The 18,293-nt window shown below is 42.1% G+C and overlaps 1 protein-coding gene across 1 annotated transcript in view; it reads right to left on the bottom strand.

Annotated features, from left to right (window-relative positions):
• dph5 (diphthamide biosynthesis 5) overlaps nt 1-18,293 on the bottom strand; it is a 48,134-nt gene that overhangs the window by 445 nt on the left and 29,396 nt on the right. Inside the window, 4 exon segments of the mRNA XM_070435383.1 lie at nt 4,641-4,887; nt 6,416-6,522; nt 8,402-8,522; nt 9,334-9,465. Coding sequence (XP_070291484.1) covers nt 4,641-4,887; nt 6,416-6,522; nt 8,402-8,522; nt 9,334-9,465 — 607 coding nt within the window.

The raw sequence follows: 18,293 nt of genomic DNA, 5'->3' as shown, positions 1-18,293 counted from the left end.
TATAAGTGCTGTGGAGGAGACATCTTGTTCGGAATTTAAAAGCTGCATCTAATTGACAGGTGTAGACAAGACAAGCCCTTTGTAAGCAGTAAAGACATTCACAATGAAGGATAAAAGAAGTACACGGCCTTATGCCAAGCACCCAGTACTGTTCTGTGTAGGTCAAACTGAACATCTCTATTTTATTTCAGCACATTGAAATCTAGCTATTTTTTTTTGTTGCCAGTGCTTCATTCTGGTGCTGGATCAGAACTATATTGAACAAAAATATAAGCGCAACATGTGAAGTGTTGGTCCCATGTTTCATGAGCTGAAATAAGAGATACCTGTAATTTTCCATAAGCACAAAACGCTTCTCACAAATGATGTGCACAAATTTGTTTACATCCCTGTTAGTGAACATTTCTCCTTTGCCAAGATAATCCATCCACCATCCAATTGGCATGCTGACTGCAGGAATGTCCACCAGAGCTGTTGCCCAAAAAAATGTATGTTCATTTCTCCACCATAAGCCGCTTCCGTCGTTTCAGAGAATTTGGCAGTGCATCCAACCGGCCTCACAACCGTAGACCARGTGTAACCACGCCAGCCCAGGACTTCCACGTCCGGCTTCTTCACCTGCAGGATCGTCTGAGACTAGTCCCCCGGACAGCTGATAAAACTGAGGATTATTTCTGTCTGTAATAAAGCCCTTTTGAAGGGAAAAACTCATTCTGATTGGTTCTATTTTTGATTCATCAGACCAGAGGGCATTTCTCCAAAAAGTACGATCTTTGTGCAGTTGCAAACCGTAGTCTTGCTTTTTTTATGGCGGTTTTGGAGCAGTGACTTCTTCCTTGCTGAGCGGACTTTCAGGTTATGTCGATATAGGACTTGTTTTACTGTGGATATAGATACCTTTGTACCTGTTTCCTCCAGCATCTTCACAAGGTCCTTTGCTGTTGTTCTGGGATTGATTTGCACTTTTCGCACCACAGTACATTAATCTCTAGGAGACAGAATGCGTCTCCTTCCTGAGCAGTATGACGGCTGCACAGTCCCATGGTGTTCATACTTGCGTACTATTGTTTGTACAGATGAACGTGGTACCTTCAGGCATTTGGAAATTGCTCCCAAGGATGAACCAGACTTGTGGAGGTCTACCATTTTTGTTCTTGGCTGATTTATTTTTATTTTCCCATGATGTCAAGCAAAGACGCACTGAGTTTGAYGGTAGGCTTTGAAATACATCCATAGGTACACCTCCAATTGACTCAAATGATGTCAATTAGCCTATCAGAAGCTTCTAAAGCCATGACATCATTTTCTGTAATTTTCCAAGCTTTTTAAATGCCCAGTCAACTTAGTGTAAGTAAACTTCTGACCCACTGGAATTGTGATACAATGAATTATAAGTGAAATCATCTTTCTGTAAACAATTGTTGGAAAAATTTGTTGTGTTATGCACAAAGTAGATCTCCTAACCGACTTGCCAAAACTATAGCTTGTTAACAAGAAATTTGTGGAGTGGTTGAAAAACGAGTTTTAATGACTCCAACTTAATGACACCAACCTAAGCATTTCACGTTAAAGTCTACACCTGTTGTGTTCGGCGCAGGTAACAAATAATGTTTGATTTGATATTTTTGATTTTGTGTGTTTGCTTGTGTGTTATTCATTTCTACCCACTTTCACCCTTGGGAGGCTGGGACTGAACAAAGCCCTCATATTACGACTGTTTCTGCTCCAAATACAAACAGCCCTTTCCCCCTGTGTGTGCCATCCCTGGGTGCATATTAAGCAGGCCTCAATCACAGTCACAATAGCGGACTGTTTGTTTCTGTAATGGGGAGGCGACTATGAGGCAGATGGCCCGAAAGCTCATCATTTATATTTATTGGAGCGAGCGAAGCGCACACGGGAGAGCCCTATAATTCGAGGTAATGGATGCTGGTTGAAGTGGAGTCTGTGAGTTTAGGGTCACTCCCCTATGTGTCCCCAGCTGCAGAAGGGTGTATGTGTGGGTTTGTATATATGTGAGCTCTCTGATGTTAACCCCATTGACATTAACCCCATTATTCAATTGTGTAACTGGGGAAGCCTGGCATTAGCAAAGTCACCTCCCCACCCCAAAAGGGTGAACAAGTGCAGAGAACAAAAGCAGAGGCATGCATTACTCTGATTGGGTCATCTATCATGATGACTCTCTCAGACAACATGTACTCCATAATTCTACATGACAAAGGGGGAATCGCCATCACTATAATGGAACTAGCAGGACCATTGTTGATTGTCTTTGTGTAAGCGTCAGTGAAATGTTATGTTTCATATTACCCATCAAAATTATGTATGACTATTATGCTGGTGTGGTTTTGCATTTTCCTGAAAATGTAATGGTGCAAAGGTGACCAGAGAAGGCTGAAAGAGATAGATAATCAGATTGGCCTTGGGTCATTTGACAAGAAGTTGTTCATGGCCAGTTTTAAGGGAAAAAATCAAATGGTCCACATCTGTGGAATGGTTCTTCACCACTTAGAGCCCCCCCCTCCCCAGATATCAGAGTCAAAGAGCAGTCCATGGAGAACCTGATAAGGTATGTTTTTCTCCTTATCCCTCTCCTGTGCTGGGCTGTCTGAGTGAGTTGTCTGATTTATATCTGGTCAGTGTTTTCACCCAGCATGGTTCAAACGGAGCAGCTTTGAGGTTTATTGCAGACGTTCACTTAACATACATACTGTATTGGCAGCTGGAGACGGGCCAGGCCAGTGAGTTATGAAACACTAGCTTGTTTGACTTGGACTCACAATCTGTTATCAGTGTTGGAAAGCCATTTTGTATTTTAATCCCCTGCATGTGTTATCAAAAAAGAAGTATGACTGCTCTCTTCACTTTGTAAATCAACTGTTTTGGACAACAGTTAATCTTATGTCACACTATTTCTTTTCATGTATCATATATCTGCAGAAAGGTTGTAAACTCCTTGTTCAGTCTATATTTCTCCCAGATTTACTGGTGTAAATATATGTGCATATATATACACACACTACCGTTCAAAAGTTTGGGGTCACTTAGAAATGTCATTGTTTTTTTAAAGAAAAGCAAATTTGTCAATAAAAATAACATGAACTTGATCAGAAACAGAGCGTAGACACTTAATGTTGTAAATTACTATTGCAGCTGGAAACGGCTGATCTTTAATGGAATATCTACATAGGCGTACAGAGGCCCATTATCAGAAACCATCACTCCTGTGTTCCAATGGCACGTTGTATTAGCTAATCCATGTTTAGCATTTTAAAAGGCTTATTGATCATTAGAAAACCCTTTTGCAATTATGTTAGCACAGCTGAAAACTTGTGCTGATTAATGAAGCAATAAAACTGGCCTTCTTTAGACTAGTTAAGTATCTGGAGCATCAGCATTTGTGGGTTCGATAACAGGCTCAAAATGGCCAGAAACAAAGATCTTTCTTCTTAAACTCGTCAGTCTATTCTTGTTCTGAGAAATGAAGGCTATTCCATGCGAGAAATTGCCAAGAAACTGAAGATCTCGTACAACGCTGTGTACTAATCCCTTCACAGAACAGCGCAAACTGGCTCTAACCGGAATAGAAAGAGTTGGAAACCCTGGTGCACAACTGAGCAAGAGGACAAGTACATTAGAGTGTCTAGTTTGAGAAACTGGCAGCTTCATTAAATAGTACCTGCAAAACACCAGTCTCAACTGAAAAAGCGTGTGCAAACAAGGAGACCTACAAACCTGACTCAGCTATACCAGCTCTGTCAGGAGGAATGGGTCAAAATTCACCCAACTTATTGTGGGAAGCTTGTGGAAGGCTACCCAAAACGTTTGACCCAAGTTAAACAATTTAAAGGCAATGCTACCAAATACTAATTGAGTGTATGCAAACTTCTGACCCACTGGGAATGTGATGAAAGAAATAAAAGCAGAAATAAATAATTCTCTCTACTATTATTCTGACATTTGACAGTCTTAAAATAAAGTGGTGATCCTAACTGACCTAAGACAGGGAATTTTTACCAAGATTAAATGTCAGGAATTGTGAAAAACTGAGTTTAAATTTGGCTCAGGTGTATGTAAGCTTCTGACTTCAACTGTATATAGTCCAATGAGTATGTATACATTATATATATATATATATAGTCTAATGAGTATATATATATAGACTAATGAGTGTGCATATGGTGTGTACATATATAGTCTAGTGAATGTGTGTAGGGTCAGTAAAAATAGCCCATCCTTGACAAGGATCGACAAGTTGTGCGTTCCGAGATGCCGTTCTTCATACCACTGTTTTATTGAGCCATTATTTGTCTGTTTGTGGCCACCCTGTTAGCGTGCACAGTTCTTGCCATCCTCCTTCGACCTCTCTCATCAACGAGTTGTTTTCACCCACAGGGCTGCCGCCGACTGGATATTTTTTGTTTGTCGCACCATTCTCGGTAAACCCTAGACAGTGTCATGCGTGAAATACCGAGGAGGGCGGCCGATACTGGATCCGGCGCGCCTGGCACCAACCATCATACCATGCTCAAAGTCGCTTAGGTCACTTGTTTTTCCCATTCTAACGTTCAATCAAACAGTAACTGGCTTGCATTATATAGCAAGCCATGGCCAGTTGACTCACTGTCTGTAGGCACGATCTATGAACGGGGTGCTATACCTAAAACTGTCCAGTAAGTGTATGCATACTACTCTGTACAGATTTTCCACTTTGTAAATCTGGATGTTTGTATTGATAACTTCAAATAAATTGTAGCACTCACCAATCAGGCATAGTGTGTGCATCCCTAAGTCCCTGTTCTTCTTGATTTCATCATAGAATCTTTCCGGTCTCCAGGTGTCTGTCCAGAACACAATGGACACCGTCTCTCCAAAGTTGTACAGCTGTCCAAAAGAAATGAACACAACATGATTTAAAGCTAGAATCCTTATTTGAAACAATAACAAAGCAGCCACCCCGCCTCTGGTTTGGTAAAAAGCTGAGGGATGGGCTTGGAGAAAGGTAACCACTCAAATTCATAGAAAGAGCCATGGATGACCATATCATGACAATATTTTTTAACCATGTTGAGAATATACCGTTTTGTTTATATTTACATTGTTTACAAACTTTGGAGTAAAACAAGCTTATATTTTGCATTCTGATGGGGTACAACAGCATTGGGCAAGAATGGTCAGTTTCTCAAATAAATAGTTTGTGGTTCTGGTTCTGTAAGTCGCTCTGGATAAGAGCGTCTGCTAAATGACTTAAATGTAAATGTAAATGGTTCACTTGTCTGAGAATCAGTGTGTCTCTTAGTGCTCCTGTGAGCTTATCGATTGTGTGTGTGTGTGTGTTTTTAACTGACTTTGTTTTTCAGTGTGTGAAAAATCACATAGCAAAGATGTGCAAGCACACAGACCCAAAACATGCACTAGGACCCTACCTAACCCACCCCTTTCCCCAATAAGCTAACACAAGAGCACTGCAGTGCAAGAACAAAACACTGTTTGATAGGGCCGGTCTGATAAGACATATTAAACCGTCATTTTCATAATATATTTCTTAGCATTTAAAAAACTGAGTTAGAGAGCAGTTGTAATAGCTAATTTTAGCCATCTATTTACCTCTTATTTGAAACCAATGTCAAATTGTTAGACTGTTTTACAAAATATGCTAATTCTCCACCCACATAATCCAAGTAATCTGAGCTCAAATTGGTCATTTTTTAACGTTTGTTATTAGTAGTATCACGGGGAATACATTTAAAACGGAAAGGTAAATTCTACAGGCAAATATAGTATAGAATAGTACACCCCTCCCCTGAGGGAGATGGTGAAACACAGTAGAAACAGTGTGTGTTCCACAGGCAGGGAAAACACACCAAACCTTGACCCCTTGCGACGGGCATTGGGCACTTCATTAGAAAAGCAAAGCCTCCTTCTCTTCGGTCATTGCTCACTGGCAATGGCTTTGAGATGCCAGATCGCTTCCAATTAGTGCGCCTGATGCGCTCCACTACCCACTAATGAAGACCCTGGCAATTGCCAGCACTGACGTTAGCGACGCTAATCCGTGAGGTACTGGAGAGACACAGCTGGGCTAAGCTAGCAGCCCCCACATCAGAGGCAGGGTGGGACAGCTGGGCCCGCACGCTCACAATGCTCCCCTGACAGGTCAATGCAGGGCCACATTATGGATGTCCTGGGCTGGCCTGGACATTCAGCGGSATAGGTGCTGCTCTGCCGTCTCAGTTCAAGGATATTCTTTCCCAATGGCATTTATGTTCTTTGATTGCTTTCATGGGACGTTGCTACAGAATGGTTCAGATGAAGGGGCTTAGTAGACTAGATGTAATATGATGGCTCTTTTGACAATGTTTGTGGGGATGTAGTGAGTTTTAGGTTACAACATGTCTTTGAGTGGACGTACCTGGAGGCCACAGCATTCAACTGCGTTCATGGAGGCATTATGGATGACCCTGCATTGTATTCCAGCATTCACTTCTCTCAGGACCATGTCACTGTGGGTGGTGGCGGTAGAACCAAATAAACATCAAGTGCTACTAAAAACATGGCCTGATGCTGCCTTAGAAACCTGACAACAAAGCAATAAAGTCTACCATTTCACTTTGCTGCTCTATTTCCATTCCAAACTAACTGGCAGTTTGCTACAGTAAGGTTGGTTTTGGATGTACTTTGGGCAGTGAGACTCTTATTGTTCGACTGCTTGATTTATTTATTTCAAAAGCCAAACTTGGCCCAAACAGAATCCTTGGTTTTTAGATGTCATTAACTTTATTAAACCCCAACATTCCTTGGAGCAAATCGTGACCGTGATGGAAAGTGGAGAATTTGACTGAACCCTCGCTCCCCTCCTCCTGGTCAGTGGTTTTGGAGGGGAAAAGAGCAGAGAAACATTCTGCTGATTTTCACCAGGACGTTGAGTACCATTCAAGTGGCTCTAGCAGATGGGAGTGCAGTACAATGAATCAGTGGATCTTTCCAGAGACTCTGCTGTGTTTACACAGCAGTTAGGTCCAGTTCTGTCCTACTAGTTTCCAACATTTCCCCATTGGCTTAGGGGGAAAATAGCTGCAAAAACACTTTGCTTAATTGTGTGGTGCTCCGTTGAACATCGCAGTCATACCAAACGATTTGTGAGATAGTGTTTTTATAGCAATTTAAATGAGTTCCGTTTCCATTTGAATGGAAAGCAAATGGAAACTGCAGTTGGTAGTCATTGCGGACTGAAACATACCAAGGTCATGAGATGTAAAATATTTGTGGCATGCGATGTTGCTTAAATGATGGCAAGCATCAACTGGAGGTTTAGAGGAAAACCAGTGGTGTTCATCAAAGCAACTTATTTCAACCAGTTTGTAATGATGTTATTTCAACCAGATTCTAACCTGTTTATAAGGAGGTTACTGTATATACTTACTAACGTATGATGGTGAGTGATGTGTGTACAGTATGTGTGATATAACATCTCACAGTAGTCAATCACTGTGTGTCAAGAAGTGTTAGTACATTCATTTCATTAGAGCAGTGTAAACAGGAAAAGTACATTTCAGTCATTTAGAATATGTTTTTATCCAGAGCAACTTACAGCAAGTGGGAATCAAACCCACAACTCTGGCATTTCAAGCACCATGCTCTACCCACTGAGCCACAAGGGACAATATGTTTGGACGTGTGTAAGTGTTTCTCCACGTCAGTCCGAGGTAAAGATGAATTTATAATGATCAGATGGAGATCTCTCCTTAGCGTAAATATATAGGTCATGACAGGCACATATATAATAAGGTTTGATAGGCACATATACAATAAGTCATGTCATTCCAGTTGACATAAGCCTTTTATATAAAAATAAACATGCATTTTATGTGTTATGACATTGTAAGATGTGGTTATGACACTAAGCACGTTTCCATCCGCAGAATATTCACATGAAAATCTGTCACCAATTGGATGGAAACCTAGCTACTGTTATGGATGCGTCATGATGTTGAACAACACTTCAAGTAAAGTGTTACTGATTTGTTCTGCCCACTGCCAGGGAGACATGATTTCAAGAACCACAAGATACATTACACTGATGCTATTCACTACATTGGTGTCGGAAGTAGGATGGCGCCTGTGACATATACATGAGGGACTTGGTATAGGGAAGTGTGGGGACATGTTCTCCTGCAACAGAGGGGATAGTGTAACAATCCTAGGCTCTTTAAGATCTCCCCCAAGTCGGCTTGACCCTATTGGAGCAGTGGTGAGACAGTTTGCCTAAGGCCAGGGACTGCCATTGTTCACTGCAAGAACTTTTGAAACTAGCCTATAAGTAGTAGTCATGACATAGGTTAATGAACAACTTTTCCAGCATATAAAATAAGTCCAGTAATCAATGGCCTCCCTTACACAAATGGATCTCCCACCACAAGAAATTCCACATCACTGACCTCAGACTCTTTCAGGAGCTCATCAGCCTTCTGTTTCACCATGTCCCTGTCGGCCAGTATCAGCTTCCGTCCATAGTCCTCCTAAGGTCAAAGATCATCACACTCAAAACACACAATGTCTTTGAATTTGCTTGAAAAACAGTGGTGTCATGTTATATGCAATAATGGATTCACTTTATCTGATGGCAACCTTTGTCCCCATTCTGCCAGCGTGAGCTGTTGTTTAGGAAACAAACCGTGTGTGTCTATGAACTATACAATTTGTGACCTTTACTCCATTTTTAAGAAAACACTAGGAGTAGGAACTATCACTGAAGCCACAGTCTGTAAGATCTCCAGCCACTCACTACAATGGTCATTTTAGCTAAAGAAACTTGAATGTAATGTCATAGCAGTACTCTTGTTTTGATCTGAAACTAGAAGCAAAGTCAATAACATGCACTACAGAAGGGATTGTACCCTGATGCAGTTATCACCTGCTCTGGACTACATGAGGGCTGACATCAAAATGTACACGTGATCGAGGGATTGTACCCTGATGCAGTTATCACCTGTTCTGGACTACATGAGGGCTGACATCAAATGTACAGTGATCGAGGGATTGTACCCTGATGCAGTTATCACCTGCTCTGGACTACATGAGGGCTGACATCAAAATGTACACGTGATCGAGGGATTGTACCCTGATGCAGTTATCACTTCTGATACATGAGGGCTGACATCAAAATGTACACGTGATCGAGGGATTGTACCCTGATGCAGTTATCACCTGCTCTGGACTACATGAGGGCTGACTTCAAAATGTACACGTGATCGAGGGACTGTAGCATGCACACAATATCACTGTCAGTCTGTCACCGCATTCACAAGTAGTACATAATATTAACCATACCAGTGCATCTTTGCCAACTGTCAATATGGACGTGTAGGCTTCCTGGTAGACACAAATTCATTGCTTTACAATTTCTAATGCCTTTACGGTGATGTCCTTTGCACCTACTAACCCAAGCCCAATAAAGTACAGCTTCGTAACGTCAAAATATCACACTTTTTTTATGTGTGGCTAACACCACACGTTTTAACAACTGTCTTGACCACAGAGTAGGCTAGCTAGATAGCTAAAGTGCTAAACCTAGCAGAAAACAGATCGCTGCAGTTTTAAAATGGTCCGACATTAGTTATGACAGAAAATATACCAGCTGGTACCTACAACATGCTTGCATTCATTAAAGAATTCACTTAAGAATACAAAGCACAATTCTTACAAAACTGTTTGAAGCCACTTGGCACTAAAAGCTTGTATAGCCACTATATGCTTTCACATACAGTACCAGTCAAAAGTTTGGACACACCTACTCATTCAAGGGTTTTTCTTTATTTTTAATATTTTCTACATTGTAGAATCAAAACTATGAAATATCACATATGGAATCATGTAGTAACCAAAAAAGTGTTAAACAAATCAAAATATATTTTAGATTTTTCCTAGTAGCCACCCTTTGCCTTGATGACAGCTTTGCACACTCTTGGCATTCTCTCAACCAGCTTCACCTGGAATGCTTTTGGGATGGCGTATCGTTGCAGAATGCTGTGGTACTGTAGCCATGCTGGTTAAGTGTGCCTTGAATTCTAAATAAATCCCAACACTGTCACCAGCAAAGCACCCCCACACCATAACACCTCCTCCTCCATGCTTCACGGTGGGAACCACACATGTGGAGATCATCTGTTCACCTACTCTGCGTCTCACAAAGACACAGCGGTTGGAACTAAAAATCTTGCATTTGGACTCATCAGACCAAAGGATAGATTTCCACTCGCCTAATGTCCAATTCTCATGTTTCTTGGCCCTAGCAAGTATCTTCTTATTGGTGTCCTTTAGTAGTGGTTTCTTTGCAGTAATTTGACTATGGAGTCCTGATTCACACAGTCTCCTCTGAACAGTTGATGTTGAGATGTGTCTGTTACTTGAACTCTGTGAAGCATTTATTTGGGCTGCAATTTCTGAGGTTGGTAACTCTAATGAACTTATCCTCTGCAGCAACTTATCCTCTGCAGGTAATTCTGGGTCTTCCTTACCTGTGGCGGTCCTCATGAGAGCCAGTTTCATCATAGCGCTTGATGGCACTTCAAGAAACTTTCAAAGTTCTTGAAATGTTCAGGATTAACTGAGCTTCATGTCTTAAAGTAATGATGGACTGTCGTTTCTCTTTGCTTATTTGAGCTGTTCTTGCCATAATATGGACTTGGTCTTTTACCAAATAGGACTATCTTCTGTATACCACCCTTACCTTGTCACAACACAACTGATTGGCTGAAAGCATTAATAAGGATAGAAATTACATAATTTAACTTTTAACAAAGCACACCTGTTAATTGAAATGCATTCCAGGTGACTACCAAGTACAGCCAAGAGTGTGCAAAGCTGTCATCAATACAACGGGTGGCTACTAGGAAGAATCTCAAATTTAAAATAGATATATTTGTTTAACACTTTTTTGGTTATTACATGATTCCATATGTGTTATTTCATAATTTTGATGTCTTCACTACTAATCTACAATATAGAAAATATAAAAAAATTAAGAAAAACCCTTGAATGAGTAGGTGTGTCCAAACTTTTGACTGGTACTGTACGTRTTGACTCAAAATATTATTGATTTTACAACAGAGTTGCATGACTTCCTGTAATGTGGCCGCTTTCCAGCCGTCATTAYAACAGTCAGACAGCAGTTGTCGGTGGATCGTCAGGTACAGTAGGCTACAGGTTGCATATTTGGATTGTTTATAATAAGTATGAACGCACAAAGTAATGGGATTGTTAACGGCATGTATGAAGATCATACAACCACAGTGCAGAGGGCATGTCGTCATTGCTCACCAAATATACACATATTTCACTTTCTAAAGTCACTCTAAGCCTTTACTAGCCTCTATTCCCAATCACTATTTATTTAGTTAGACGAGATCATGGGGTTGTGATTTGCTCTGATTGTAGAGACTATAGTGAAAGTGAAAGGATACAGTTGTCAATGTTCCAGCCCAAGTCTAGCTCTGGAACTGGACCCCACCTACCAGAGGAGGCTGCTGAGGGGAGGACGGCTCATAATAATGGCTGGAACGGAGTGAATGGAATGGCATCAAACACATGGAAGCCATGTTTGATGTAAACTCAGCAAAAAAAGAAACGTCCCTTTTTCAGGACCCTGTCTCAAAGATCATTTGTAATAATCCAAATAACTTCACAGATCTTCATTGTAAAGGGTTTAAACACTGTTTGCCATGCTTGTTCAATGAACCATAAACAATTAATGAACATGCACCTGTGGAACAGTTGTTAAGACACTAACACCTTACAGACGGGAGGCAATTAAGGTCACAGTCATGAAAACTTAGGACACTAAAGAGGCCTTTCTACTGACTCTGGAAAACACAAAAAAAGATGCCCTGGGTCCCTGCTCATCTGCGTGAACGTGCCTTAGGCATGCTGCAAGGAGGCATGAGGACTGCAGATGTGGCCAGGACAATAAATTGCAATGTCCGTACTGTGAGACACCTAAGACAGCGCTACAGGGAGACAGGACGGACTGCTGATCGTCCTCGCAGTGGCAGACCACGTGTAACAACACCTGCACAATCCCATTGAGCACGTCTGGGACCTGTTAGATCGAAGGGTGAGGGCTAGGGCCATTCCCCCCAGAAATGTCCGGGAACTTGCAGGRGCCTTGGTGGAAGAGTGGGGTAACATATCACAGCAAGAACTGGCAAATCTGGTGCAGTCCATGAGGAGGAGATGCACAGCAGTACTTAATGCAGCTGGTGGCCATACTGTAACGTCAGGTGAATGATGGGTGTAGAGTCAGGCGCAGAGAGAGCAAAAGTTTACGGGAACAAAACGCTTTAATGTCCATATGAAACAGGAACAGGTATAAAGGGGTGACGCCAAAACACAGGCGTAACACACGACCCACAGACCACTGTTTAAAAATGAACTGGACAGCGAAAAACCCACCAACACATAATCCACACCCGAACGTAACATGAACACACAAAATAAGCCCGCACAAACACTAGCGGGCGAAACTAACCTAAATAGTACTCCTCCCAAAACCCCAACAAGAAACAGGTGAACCCAATTAGACATACATAAACGAAAAGGAAAAAGGGATCGGTGGCAGCTAGTAGACCGGCGACGACGACCGCCGAGCGCCACCCGAACGGGAAGGGGAGTCACCTTCGGTAGTATTCGTGACACATACCAGATACTGACAGTTACTTTTGATTTTGACCCCCCCTTTGGTCAGGGACACATTATTCAATTTCTGTTAGTCACATGTCTATGGAACTTGTTCAGTTTATGTCTCAGTTGTCAAATCTTGTTATGTTCATACAAATATTTACACATGTTAGTTTGCTGAAAATAAACACAGTTGACAGTGAGAGGACGTTTCTTTTTTTGCTGAGTTTATTTGATAACATTCGTCTTATTCCACTCCAGCCGTTTCCACAGGCCCGTTCTCCCTAATTAAGGTGCCACCAACCTCCTGTGCCACAGAGTTCCTCTAATCCACATGTCAAACTCATTCCATAGCGCCTCCCTTGTACTTGATTGATGAATTAAGATCACTAATTAGTAAGTAAGTATCTCCCCTCACCTGGTTGTCTAGGTTTTACTTGAAAGGAAAAAACTAAAACAAGCTTACACTAGGCCCTTCATGGAATCAGTTTATGGCTGGAAAGCGAGGACCATAAGATGGCAGAAGCAGAAGTGTTGTTTGAAGTTGAAAGGACGTCCAGTACAGTTAGTGAGAAAGATGAGTGGACAACATTGAAGTCCAAGAATGGAACAAAAAGGGCTAAAATTGTTGTGGAAAATGAGTCTGATGAATCATTGCTTGTTGGAGTACTTTTTTGGATAAGGATGTTTATTTGGGAAACCCTTTTGAAGTCACAAGGATTGTGAAGGCGGTGTTGGAAAAAGTGGATGTAGTCAAAGTAACCAGGAGTAGTATGGTGTTGATATGGTGTGTATCTAAAGAGCAAAAGGAGTTTGCATTGTGCCTCACGAAATTATCGGCGCATGAAGTGAACAGCTTTGATTTTCAGAGCAGGGCACCAGTAAAAGGTGTCATCTCTGGTGTCTGTTGGACATTGATGATCAATAWCTTTGGCAAAAACTTCCAGGAGTAGTGAATGTACGTCACGTGGCTGGTACGGAGGGAAAAGGGAGCAGAGTGTATCTGTATTATTGATGTTTGATGAGTATTTATCGCCGTAAAAGCGTTCGTGCAAAACCTGATGCAATGAAAGAAGTGTAAAAAGTTTGGCCATGTGTGAAGTGTTTGCAGACGGAAGGAATATGTTATTGAAGAGTCTGAATTTTAAATGTTTCAACTGTGGTGGGGATCATATTTCCCGAATTCCCTGAGTGCACTGTTAGGGTGAAAGGGGTTGAGGTGTCAAGGATCAAGGCTGTACAGCAAATCTCCTATGTGGAGGCAGTGAAGAGCATTGAAAGGGCAAGAGGCCACAGCAAATGTTATACTTCAATCAAGTGATCTGGATACACGTATTGTGAAAAGGTGGTTTTTGTAGCATTCATAGCCACAGTTATTAATTGTACTGCACAAGTGTCCAAGAAGTCCAAGAAGCTGGACATCATTATATCTGCAGCAGAGAAGTTTTTGGGCCTCCAAGACTTAACGGCAGAAGCACTGCCAGGAAATGTCCCGCCATCACAGAATCCTTCTGAGCCTGTGTAGGGACCTGATTAAAACAGAAAAGCAGGCTGATTTAGTTTAATATTTCATTACTGATAGTTTGTAAGGAATTTAAATATTTTACCCCACATTTGTTCCTTTTTGGATCATTATTATCCACCTGTACAGTAGGTGGCGGAATGCACATATAATTGTTGCAAACACCATTATACCAAAAAGGAAGAAGAGTTTGAGGCCCTGCTCTAATCTGACTGGAATGTGTTTGGAGTTTAGATTCTAGTTGATTCATTGTATTCTAGGTCATTCATGTATTGTAAAACTATACCCAGGGAGCAGCACTTGGGGCTGGTTCAGGCAATACCCAAGCTCTTGCATCAGTGTAGCCTACAGTGTAAACAAAGATGCCTAGAGATGATGTGGAAAAGACCTGTTATCCAATCTCCTTCCCTTCAATAAAGTATTTGACATTATCTGACCACGTTTCATTAAATCAATATAATGTTCAGAAAAATGCAGCATTTTGGCACCAAATGGAGAACTTTGGTAATGAAAACCTAGATTTAGAGAAAGGGTTTGAGGAAAGAGGCCAACAGTGAAGGGATTTGCGGGCCCCATCTTGTCTCTACGCAACAGCTCTTTCAATGACCTGCTTTGAATGAACAGACTGAGTGAGGCACTACCATTGTGCTGGGATGGGGAAGCAGTGTGTGTTTCCTAAACCTCCAGTCTTGGACTCATTTGCCAGCGTTTCAGCCAACACATAATCCATGAAAGTGACAAAAATTACAGTAAACAGGAGTTAACTCTCACAAGATCAGAGTGTGATATCACTGACACCAAGAGAGGAAATTAAGACTATTTTATGATCTATTTCAAGACATATGAAACCTGATCTGGTGAGATTGCTAATGGCTTCCTACATGTTGAGCATTTTGGCACCAAATGGAGAACTTTGGTAATGAAAACCTAGATTTAGAGAAAGGGTTTGGTTGAAGGAAGAGCGACAGAGGGCAGTCATACAACTGCCTGTAAAGATCGTCTAGAGCTGATAGCCAGCCATTGTGTGCAAAAACAAATAGAAGGTATTAACAGGACTGTCTGGGGAAGAGTTCTGTGGTGTAAATTAAATGAACACCAATTTAAAAAGATCAGACATTCTTATCTTCCATCTCAAAAACAGGAAAAAGAAGACGGGTGACTTATGTGATGAAGGCAGTTTCTATTTATTAGAAGCTACTCAATCAAGACTGCAAACTGGGTTTTGGGGTTAGTTTAACATACCATTCAGTTACATATTCATTCACAGGTTTTTTTTCAATCAATGTGCATTTTGGTTTCACTCTAAGCATTGTTTTGCTGAGGACACGCATCCAAACGTACATCTTTGAAGACCAAGGTTGGATTTCTCTAGAAACCTAATTTCCCGGCTTGATTAAATGGGCCCCTTAATTGAATGTGGTATTAGAGATCTAACAGTTGAAGTGAGAGTTGAAAGAATTGGAACACGTCCCCTAACTCTAAGGCATTAACCATCTGGTCCACCAATGAACCATTTGGTAAAAGGTCATTATTTGAATAGCGTGTCAAATTATCTGTTTCTTTATGATTCAAGTTACTAATTGAAACATGGTGGTCAATATTTAATTCCCTTTAAATAAAGTATTTCCTGTCGGACAACAACCTCTCCCTCAGCGTAATCAAGAAAAAGGAGATGATTGTGGACTACAGGAAAAGGAGGACTGAGCACGCCCCCATTCTCATCGACGGGACCGTAGTGGAGCAGATTGAGAGCTTCAAGTTCTTTGGTGTCCACATCACCAACAAACTATCATGGTCCAAGCACACCAAGACAGTCGTGAAGAGGGCACGACAAATCCTATTCCCCCTCAGGAGACTGAAAAGATTTGGCATGGGTCCTCAGATCCTCAAAAGGTTGTACAGCTGCACCATCGAGAGCATCCTGATGGGTTGCATCACTGCCTGGTATGGCAACTGCTCGGCCTCCGACCGCAAGGCACTACAGAGGGTAGTATATACGGTCCAGTACATCACCAGGGCCAAGCTTCCTGCCATCCAGGACCTCTATACCAGGCGGTGTCAGAGGAAGGCCCTAAAAATTATCAAAGACTCCATCCACCAAAGTCATAGACTGTTCTCTCTGCTACCGCACGGCAAGCAGTACCGGAGCGCCAAGTCTAGGTCCAAGAGGCTTCTTAACAGCTTCTACCCCCAAGCCATAAGACTCCTGAACATCTAATCAAATGGCTACCCGGACTATTTGCATTGCCCACCCCCTCTTTCACACCACTGCTACTCTGTTATTATCTATGCATAGTTCACTTTAAATAACTCTACCTACATGTACATATTACTTCAATTACCTCGACTAACCGGTGCTCCACACATTGACTCTGTACCGGTACCCCCTGTATATAGTCTCGCTATTGTTCTTTTACTGCTGCTCTTTAATTACTTGTTTGTTTTATTTCTTATTCTTATTCATATTTTTTTTAACTGCGTTGTTGGTTAGGTGGCTTGTAAGTAAGCATTTCACTGTAAGGTCTACCTGTTGTATTCGGGGCATGTGACAAATAAAATTTGATTTGATTTGATCTACTTCACATTTTTAAACTTTGTTTCCAGCATAACATCAGAATGATTTGTCTTCCCTAAAGGTGAGGAATTAAATACTGTATATTTCGTAATGTACGTGAAAGAAAATTATTTCCTTAAGGGCTTGCCAGTGCTTCTTCCTTGCCATTTGTAAAGGTCCAAAAAGAGCCCGTCAGCAGACATTGTACATGGCAAAATGAGCTCACTGAACCCTGGCAATGGGATTTGAGGCATGCCCGGATCTCTCTCTTTCTCCCTCTGCCCATTCCAACACTGCCTGCCATCCCAGCCTGTTCCCTGCCACCCCAGCCTGTTCCCTGCCACCCCAGCCTGTTCCCTGCCACCCCAGCCTGTTCCCTGCCACCCCAGCCTGTTCCCTGCCTCCCCAGCCTGTTCCCTGCCACCCCAGCCTGTTCCCTGCCACCCCAGCCTGTTCGCTGCCACCCCAGCCTGTTCCCTGCCTCCCAGCCGTTTCCTGCCACCCCAGACTGTTCCCTGCCTCCCAGCCGTTTCCTGGGAAACTTCGCCAGGCCAGCATCTGAAAACAATTTGGTTCTTAATGAGAATTTACTTCACACAAGTGGTGTGGGAAAATGGGGGGGTGAAAGAGAGGGGGATAAAGAGAGAGATGACGGAAAGAGGAATGGAGTTCTGCTCCTTGGACACTCAACATGGACTGCCCTGTGCCTGTTTATGTACAGTACTTGAAGGAATAATGTCTGGGTCAAGGTGGTCTTTTTCTATTAGCGCAGCAGTTTTGATGCTTCTCGGCTCAAATACTCCGCAATGATGCTCTTTTCCTTATGAAGTATAGTAGATGTGTTGCTTTGTCTCTCCTTATAATTGTACTGGAAGAATGGGTAGATGATATGATACACTTTTGAAGCGTGTCACTCTTCTCTGTCTAATATTAGGTATCTAGGCTTATCAACCTATCAGCTCTACCTAATTCACCTAATATTGCACGACTCTCTGATTAACCCTTCAAGTGGTAAACAGCCTGGCTCTGCCCTGGCACCGCTCCTCCCCAAACCTGCAATTGGGGCCCAATTAATGGCTGCGGTTGTTGTTTTAGTGGCTGATTATGTAATGGCATTCTGTGCTCCTCCTCTGAGCTGATTCAGTCTGCCAGCTTTCACTGGAACTCTGTTGTCCTGTGGTCCTTTTTCTCTCCCGTTTTGTTTGAGTCCAGTCAGCCAGTGGCAAATTGTCCCAATATGGCAATATGGTTGGACTGTGTTCTGGTGAGTGTCCTCCTCACACACATAAACATTAACTATTTCCCAGTCCTGAGCCCCTTGGTTAAATCTACTATAACTCAGCATCGGGAGGACTTTCAGAGTAAAGGTGCAACTTGTTTTGTATCCTAAAAAGGAGTCAGAGAGGGGATGGGGAGAGTTGTGTAGAGAAAGTGAGATACAGTGTGGACTAAAAGAGAGTGGGCGTAAATATGGTGTTTGAATGTAGCTACAGTGGGGAGAACAAGTATTTGATACACTGCCGATTTTGCAGGTTTTCC

This window comes from Salvelinus sp. IW2-2015, linkage group LG26 (genome assembly GCF_002910315.2).
Source record: "Salvelinus sp. IW2-2015 linkage group LG26, ASM291031v2, whole genome shotgun sequence".
In the NCBI taxonomy this organism is placed as follows: domain Eukaryota; kingdom Metazoa; phylum Chordata; class Actinopteri; order Salmoniformes; family Salmonidae; genus Salvelinus; species Salvelinus sp. IW2-2015.
This window is presented reverse-complemented; position numbering and strand designations above follow the sequence as displayed.